This window comes from Bison bison, unplaced genomic scaffold (assembly GCF_000754665.1).
Source record: "Bison bison bison isolate TAMUID 2011002044 unplaced genomic scaffold, Bison_UMD1.0 scf7180017864482, whole genome shotgun sequence".
NCBI classification, from domain to species: domain Eukaryota; kingdom Metazoa; phylum Chordata; class Mammalia; order Artiodactyla; family Bovidae; genus Bison; species Bison bison.
The window spans coordinates 6,211,683-6,220,460 of NW_011495042.1; the positions used below are offsets into that span (position 1 = coordinate 6,211,683).

General features: G+C 48.9%; 1 protein-coding gene across 1 annotated transcript in view; it reads left to right on the forward strand.

Annotated features, from left to right (window-relative positions):
• GRIP2 (glutamate receptor interacting protein 2) overlaps positions 1-8,778 on the forward strand; it is a 38,374-nt gene that overhangs the window by 16,012 nt on the left and 13,584 nt on the right. Inside the window, exons 16-19 of the mRNA XM_010862522.1 lie at positions 1-88; positions 775-855; positions 2,844-2,910; positions 2,993-3,138. The exon at positions 1-88 is cut by the window's left edge and continues 30 nt beyond it. Coding sequence (XP_010860824.1) covers positions 1-88; positions 775-855; positions 2,844-2,910; positions 2,993-3,138 — 382 coding nt within the window. The remainder of the gene's footprint in view (positions 89-774; positions 856-2,843; positions 2,911-2,992; positions 3,139-8,778) is intronic.

Below are 8,778 nucleotides of genomic sequence, written 5' to 3' on the forward strand. Positions count from 1 at the left end.
GACGGGACGATGGAGGAGGCCAACCAGCTGTTGCGGGACGCGGCGCTGGCCCACAAGGTCGTGCTAGAGGTGGAGTTTGACGTGGCTGGTGAGTGGGTACCTGCGGCTTCCTCGTTTCCTTCGCGACCCCTTTCTCCACCCTGCTTCTCCCACCCCGCTTCTTTCCGCGTTTGCAGCGTGTCCCCAGAATGCTGGGAGAAAGGCACGGGGCGGGAGTGAAGGAATTGCACACGCCAGTGTGAATGAGGGTTTTTGCAAGGGAACAGGAGCCGCGGGTCGGGGAGGTGAGGGTTTATGCAAAGATCCCCAAACAACTCGGTTAGAATTCTGGTTCCTGATTTGGACATCGTGTAACTTCGGACAGGGCTTGTCCTTCTCCATCCTCAGTTTTCCCCAGTGTAAAAACAGTGTAAAGTGGATAGAATCCTCTATCTCAAGGGGTGTTGTTGAGATGAAGCTCCTGGAAGCACCAGCTGAGGTCTGTCATGTGAGAGGTGCCCTTTAAGTCCTTGCTGGATCCGAATGGCTTGGGCCAGGCTAGGGGGCCCCAGTGGCAGGCTGTAGGTCGGGGCACCAATCCTGACTCTGCTCTGACCCGGTGGGTGCTTTTCTGGGACAAATCGGTGCACCGTGCCTCAGTTTCTTCTGTGGGTGGAGGAAGCAGGATGGGGTTGTGTTTAGCATCCCTCTCCACTGGACCAGAATGAGTGTGGGGTGTGGATTCCCTGAGGCTATTCGCTTGAGTCTCCCAGATTTGTGTCTGTTTGCACCCAGAGTCCGTCATCCCGAGCAGCGGCACCTTCCACGTGAAGCTGCCCAAGAGGCGAGGCGTGGAGCTGGGCATCACCATCAGCTGTGAGTCCCCATCCTGTGCGCCCTCCAGCCTGCCCCGAGTCTGCCCAGCACGAGGCGATTAGGGGAAGACTCTGGGTGGGAGAGGGGGCTGGCTGACCTGACTTCCCTCTGTCTGCAGTGCGTGTCCTCAGGCAAGGCTTCTGGAAGCCTCAGTTTTCTTTTCTGCACAGTGGGAGTCTCCTGGCCTATTTAGTCTCCAGGGGTGGTTAAGTGGTTTTATGAGGCACCAGTCACGTGGCCCAGGTTTGGTTTCCTGTTGCCTCTGTATTCCCAGGGCCCAGGAAAGGCCTGGAACATAGTCAGTGCTTAATTCATGTTTGTCAAAGGAGTGAAAGTGAGGGACTGCAGAATGGAAAGAAGAAGGTAGAGGAAAGGTCACAGACCCTCCCCCAGCCCTCATCTCACTCCGGAAAAGCCGAAGTCCTCTGACTTTGTGCGCGCGTGCATGCGAAGTCGCTTCAGTCATGTCCAACTCTTTGCGACCCTATGGCCTGTAGTCTACCAGACTCCTCTGTACTTGGGATTCTCCAGGCAAGAATGCTGGAGTGGATTGCTATGCCCATCTTCAGGGGATCTTCCCGACCCAGGGATCAAACCCGCATCTCCTGTGGCTCCTGCATTGCAGGCAGATTCTTCACCACTGAGCCACTGGGGAAGCCCCCTCTGACTTCCTCTCCTGCCATCTCCCCATCACACCTGGAGGAGCAGCTGTCCGGAAGGGCTGGTGCTGCAGCTCCTTCTGGCCCCAGAGCCCGCAGCCATTGGTGCTGGAAGTTGAAGCAGTCGCTGGGGAGAAGGTGCTTCCAGCCCAGGAACCTCTGGGCAGGGCCACCAGGTGCAGTGCGCAGGTTGTACATGACACAAGGTGCCCATTCAAGGTAGACTTAGACTTTCTGACATTTTCTCAACAGACTAATTAGATGGGGCCCCTTTGTCTCATTTGCAAAGGTGCTGTTTGGGCTAGAGGGACCGCTTTACACCTGATCAGTCATGGGAAAACCCATTAACCCAAATGGATTCTTTCTGCAGGAAAACTCAGCCCCTTGTTGTCTTAGATCGTGTTCCCTGGGAAATAGCCTCTCCCACAAGGAATGATGTAGAGGGGCCTTATTGAGGCGGGCTCTTAGGATGAACACCTGTGGGTGGAGGCGACTGTAGGACCAGGCAGTGGGAGGAGCTAGGCTGTGATGTAGTCAGTAGAGGGCTCCCCCAGTCTTCTTTGCTGGGGAGGCTGCGGGAACTGAGGCTTCCATGGTGGCTCAGACAGTAAAGAATCTGCCTGCCAATACAGAAAATGTGAGTTCAATCCAAGTATCAGGAAGATCCCTGGGAGAAGGGAATGGCTACCCACTCTGGTATTCTTGCCTGGAGAATTCATGGACAGAAGAGCCTGGTGGGCTACAGTCCATGGGGTCACAGAGTTGGACATGACTGAGTGACTAATACTTTCACTTTCTGTGGGAGTTGTCCTGCATAGAGGCTGGGAGCTGGGCCTTGGCACTGCTGAGTGGACCGGTCGATGGATGTAGACATTGTTTTGGGCGAGGCTGCTCCCTCAGCTAAAGGCCATTCCCCAGCAGGATCCTGCTGCAGTGTTCGCAGCCAGCATTCCCTGCAGCGGGCAAGGAAGAACTCAGCTGTTAAAAGTCACTTGGTTCTGGAACCTGGGCCTGTCTGCCCATTGCTGGGAACACAGACACCAGCCAGACACAGCCCCTCAGGGACCTCCATGTGCTGGAGAATGAGCTGAGTGTGGGAGGTGTTGTCCTGCTTCGTCTAGTTAATCTTGGATGTCCCTGTGAACTCTGTGGCCTCATCCCCATATTACAGAGGGGAAACTGAGGCACAGAGAGGGGAGCTGGTTTGCTCACAGTCCACCCAGCCCGGGAGGCATGGGAAGCGGGGCATGGGGCTCCGAGTCCACGCCCAACTCCTGGGCCCCTGAGGCCAAGGTGGTCAAGGATGGGCTTTTGGCTTCTTTCCCCTAGCGGCCAGCAGGAAGCGAGGGGAGCCCTTGATCATCTCCGACATCAAGAAAGGCAGCGTGGCACACAGGTAGGGGGGCCCCTGGCAGGGCGGGGGGCTGGCCCACGCCTGCATGTGCCCAATCCTCTATGTCCCCTCCCTGCTCCTGCAGGACCGGCACCCTCGAGCCAGGGGACAAGCTGCTGGCCATTGACAACATCCGCCTGGACAACTGTCCCATGGAGGACGCTGTGCAAATCCTGCGCCAGTGTGAGGACCTGGTGAAGCTAAAGATCCGCAAGGATGAGGACAACTCGGGTGAGGGCCCTGATCCCTGCCCACCCATGCCAACAGACGGTGCCCAGCTGGCAATCTGGTGCTCCCTCCAGCCAAGGATGCCACCCAGGGGTTGCTGGTGGAGAGCCCTTGAATGAAGATGTGGGGTGGCGGGGGGGAAGATGGCAGATGTGTCCCTGTCCCCAGATCTGGCCTTCTCCAAAGGCCCTTGTGAGGTCTACTAGAGTTTGAGCGAGACCTGGACCCAACAGGCCTTGCCCACAGCTGTTGGGTGCAGATGACTGGGTATGACGATGAATGGGTGGGGGTGGGGGATGTACCACAGCATGGGTGGCTGTGAATGAGCTGAGGCTGCAAACTCAGGCACATCTGAGGCTGGACAGGTGACAGAGTGAGGGAATTGGGCCGAAGCTGAGAAAAATGATTCAGTCTGGGTAGACAGAAGGAGAGGACTGTGGCCACTGGTGAGAATCTTGTTTAGAAGGGCTGCCACCAACTCCCACCCTGGGCAGGAGGATCACTTATGGGCAGATTTCAGAGTTTTTTTAAGAAAAACAGGAAATCTGGTGTCGTCTTATAGCCAATATCATCATCACCATCATTATTCTTGTTCTGTGTGGTATATGAAATCTTTATTATAAAAATGCTGGTTCAGGGTTTCTGCTCTTACTGAAATGGCTGTTTGGGTGAAATGAAACATTGTTGGCAGCAGAAGATGGCCTCAAGTGGTGCCATCTGAAGTCCTCCCATGGGGGAAATGGGTGTATTCATGGCTGAGGGAATGGGTGGATTAATGACTGACGGAATGTTTGAATTAATGGCTGAGGAAATAGGTGTATTAACAGCATGAAACAATGGGTGTATTCATGGCAGAGTGAACGGATGATATAATGGCAGAGTGAATGGCTGCATTAATGGCTGGGGGAATGGGTGTAATGAATGGAATTAAGGAATGGGTGAATTCATGGCTGAGAGAACAAGTGTATTAAAGGCATGAAGCAACGAGTGTAGTAATGGCTGGAGGAATAGTGAAATAATGCCTGAGAGGAGGGTGAATTAATGGAGAGGAAATGGGCGAAGTAGTGGCCCATGCTATGCTATGCTAAGTCACTTCAGTTGTGTCCGACTCTGTGTGACCCCATAGACGGCAGCCTACCAGGCTCCCCTGTCCCTGGGATTCTCCAGGCAAGAACACTGGAGTGGGTTGCCATTTCCTTCTCCAATGCATGAAAGTGAAAAGTGAAAGTGAAGTCGCTCAGTCGTGTCCGACTCTTAGCGACGCCATGGACTGCAGCCCACCAGGCTCCTCCGTCCGTGGGATTTTCCAGGCAAGAGTGCTGGAGTGGGGTGCCATTGCTTTCTCTGAAAGTAGTGGCCTAGGGAATGGTTATGTTAATGGCATGACGGCATGGGTGAATTAGTGGCATGAGAGAATGGGTGAATTAATGGCATGAGGGAGTGGGTGACTTGGTGGCTGGGGGAATGGCTGAATTAGTGGCTGAAGGAATCTGTACTAGAGCTGAGAGAATCGGTATGTGAATGGCAGAGGGAATGGGTGAACTGACAGCTGAGGGAGTGTTTGAAAAATGGCTGAGGGGGAGTGGGTGACGTAATGGCTGAGGCAGTGGCTCTATGCTGGCACAAGGGAATGGGTGACCTAGTCACTAAGAGAACAGGCTGTTTAGGCATGAGAAAATTTGTGTATTGGTGGCTGAGGGAATGGCAAATTAATGGCTGAAGGAATAGGTGAGTGAATGATTCAGGGTTTGGGTAAATTAATGATTGATGGATTGGCTGAATAAGTGGTAGAGAATTAGTGGCTGAAATGATGGGTGAATTAGTGGCTGAAGGAGTGGATTAAACTACGGGTTCAGTGATCTGTGACTAAAGATTGAGGTAACTGAACTTATGGTTGAGTGAATGGGTTCATAAGTGACATAGGGAATGAGCGTATTCATGGCATGAGGACATGGGTGAACTGCTAACTAGAAAGTCAGGGTGTTAGGCATTAGGGCATTGATGTATTAGTGGCTGAGGAAATTTGTGAATTCATGGCTGAGGCATTGACTGAATTAATGGCCAGGGAATGGGTGAATTAATGGATGGGGGAATGTGTATGTTAATGAAGGAACTGGTGTATCAAAGGCTGTGGAAATGGCTCCGATAATCACTGAGGAATTGGCTGAGTTAATAGCTGCAGGATTGGTTGAATTCATGACTAAGGGACTGGCTGTATTAATGGCTGAGGGAATGGGTGAACTCATCACTTAAGGAACCTGTATTAAAATGAGAGAACTGGTGTATTAGGGCTGGTGAAATAATGGCTAAGGGATTGGTTTAATTAATGCCTGATGGAATGGGTGAATTAATGTCTGAGAGAATATGTGCATTAGTGGCTGAGGCTATATTAATGGCTGAGAGAATACGGGATTTACTACCTGAAGAAATAGTTTAATGGCTGAGAGAATGTGTAAAAACGTCTTGGGTTGGCTGAATTAATGGGTGAGAGATTTCAAAGGAAAGAGGTGGATGTGACTGATGGAATGAATGAACTAATGGCCAAGGTACAAGGTGATTTAATGATGGCAGGACTGAGTGAACTGGGGGCTTATGACTGAACTCAGCAGCAGAAGGAGCGGGTGATTTAACAACTTAAGTAAATGGGTTAGTGGCTGAGATAATGCGAAACTAATAGCTGAGAGAATGGGTGAATTAATAGCCGATGGAAAGTTTGTATTAGGCCTGAGGGAATGTGTGAATTAATAGCATGAGGAAATGTGTGTTAATGACTGAGGGATTGGTTGGCTGAAGGAATGCCTGAAATATGGCTGAGGGAATGGTTGAATTAATGGATATAGGAATGTGTGTCTTAATGACGGAGGGAATTAGTGTATCAAAGATTAAGGGAGGCCTCTTGCCTTCTGAGATGGCCCACCCACTGTGGAGTGTTTCTGCCAAAGTCGCTCCCACTTTTCAAGATGGACCACACCCTGTCTATGGAATGTGTAACTAAATAAATCCACTTCTTACCTGTCAAACAAAAAATAGGCTGAGGGAATGGCTGGATTTATGGCTGAAAGAATGGTTGAAATAATACCTGAAGGAATTGGTGAACATGAGGTTATGAGGAAAATAATGGTTGAGCAAGTGGGTGGAACAATTCCTGAGGGATTGGATGTATTAGGCCTGGCAGAGTTGTCGTATTACTGGCTGAGAGTATGGCTGAATTAATGGCTGGAAGAACAGATGAATTAGTGGCTGAGGGTATAGGTGAATTAGTGGCTGAAGGAATGGGGGAATGAATGGCTGAGGGAAGGGGGGAATTAATGGCTTCGGGAATGTGTGACTTAGAGTGGAGGAAATGGGTGAGGATCTTTTCATATGGCATGAGGATATGGCTATATTAATGGGTGTGGGAATAGATTAATGGCTGAGGGAATGGGTGAATTAGGGCTGAGAGAATGCCTGAATTAATGGCTGATGAAATGGATGAATTAATGCATGCGGGTATGTGGTATTATAGATTGAAGGAATTGGTGTATCAAAGACTGTGGGAATGACAGAAATAATGCTGAGGGACTGCTTGAATTAATGGCTGAGGGAATGGTGGAAATAACAGCTGAAGGAATGGAAGAACAGTTCAGTCGCTCAGTCGTGTCCAACTCTTTGTGACCCCATGGACTGCAGCACGCCAGGCCTCCCTGTCCATCACCAACTCCCGGAGTTAACTCAGACTCATGTCCATTGAGTTGGTGATGCCATCCAACCATCTCATCCTCTGTCATCCCCTTCTCCTCCCACCTTCAATCTTTCCCAGCATCAAGGTCTTTTCCAATGAGTCAGTTCTTCGCATCAGGTGGCCAAAGTATTGGAGTTTCAGCTTCAGCATCAGTCCTTCCAATGAATATTCAGGATTGATTTCCTTTAGGATTGACTGGTTATCAATCAATATCCTGAGGTTATGAGTAAAATAACGATTGAGTGAATGGATGAATTAATTCCCGAGGGATTAGGTGTTAGACCTGGGGGAATTGGTGTAGTAATGGGTGAGGGTATAGGCTGGTGGAGTGCCTAAGTTAATGCCAAACTGAATGGGTGAATTAACGGAGACAGAAATGAGTGATTAATGGATGGGGAAATGTGTGTATTAATGATTGATGAAATTGATGTATCAAGGCTGTGGGAATGGCTGAAATAATGGCTTTATTAATGGCTGATGGGATGAGTGAATTAATGGGTGACGGAATGAGTAAATTACGAATTGAGGAATTTGGTGAATTAAATATGAAAGGAAAAGATGTATTAGTGATGTGAAAATGGGTGAATTAGTGGTGTAAGGGAATGGATATGGTAATGGACAAAAAGAATGGATATATCAGTGATTGAGGGAATAGATGAATTAATGGCTGAAAGAATGGGTGTGAAATGCCATGAGGGGATGAGTATGTTATAGATAAAGGAATAGGTATATTAATGGTTCAGAGAATGGATGTATTAATGGCCAAAGGAATAGGTGAATTAATGGTTGAGGGGATGGGTAAATTAGGTGGGTAGTAGGTGAACTAATTCCAAAGGAAATTAATTAATTGATGGCTGAGGGAATGAATGAATGAATAGCTGCAGGAATAGATGTATTAGAGACTGCAGGAATGGGTGAAATAATGGATGAGGAAATGAGTAAATTGTAAACCGAGGGAATTGGTAAATTACTGATAAATGAGAAGGGAACAGGTATATCAGTGATGGGGAAATGTGCGAATCCATGGCGTGAGGGAATGGGTGTATTAACGGCTGAGGGAATGTCTGAATTAAATGGCTGATGGAAAGGGTCAGCTAATGAGGAATGGATAAACAAATGTCTTAGGAAATGGGGGAATGTGCCTGATGGAACAGATGATCTAATGGTTGAGGGAATAGGTGAATTAATGGCAGAGGGAATGGGTAACTTAAAGGCTGAGGAATTGGCTGAGTTAATGACTGAGGGATTAACTGAATTAATGGTTAAGGGAATGGTTGGAATAACAGCTGAAGGAATTGGTGAAATAATGTCATATGGCTGTGAGGAAAATAATGTTGAGCAAATGGGTGTACTATTTCCTGAGAGATTGGGTGTATTAGGCCTGGCAGAATTGATGGATTTCTGAGCATATAGGTGAATTGGTGGCTGAAGGAATGGGTGAAGTCATGGCTCTGGGATTGGCCTAATTGATTACTAACTGCCTGGGTGACCTTGGACGTGGGGCAGCTCCTCTTGGCCTGCTGTGTGCGCCGTCACAGCCGCCTTGCAAAAATGGGCTCAATAAAGGACAGAAATGGTATGGACCTAACAGAAGCAGAAGATATTAAGAAGAGGTGGCAAGAATATACAGAAGAACTGTACAAAAAAGATGTTCACGACCAAGATAATCACGATGGTGTGATCAATGACCTAGAGCCAGACATCCTGGAATGTGAAGTCAAGTGGGCCTTAGAAAGCATCACTATGAACAAAGCTAGTGGAGGTGATGGAATTCCAGTGGGGCTATTCCAAATCCTGAAAGATGATGCTGTGAAAGTGCTGCACTCAATATGCCAGCACATTTGGAAAACTCGGCAGTGGCCACAGGACTGGAAAAGGTCAGTGTTCATTCCAATCCCAAAGAAAGGCAATGCCAAAGAATG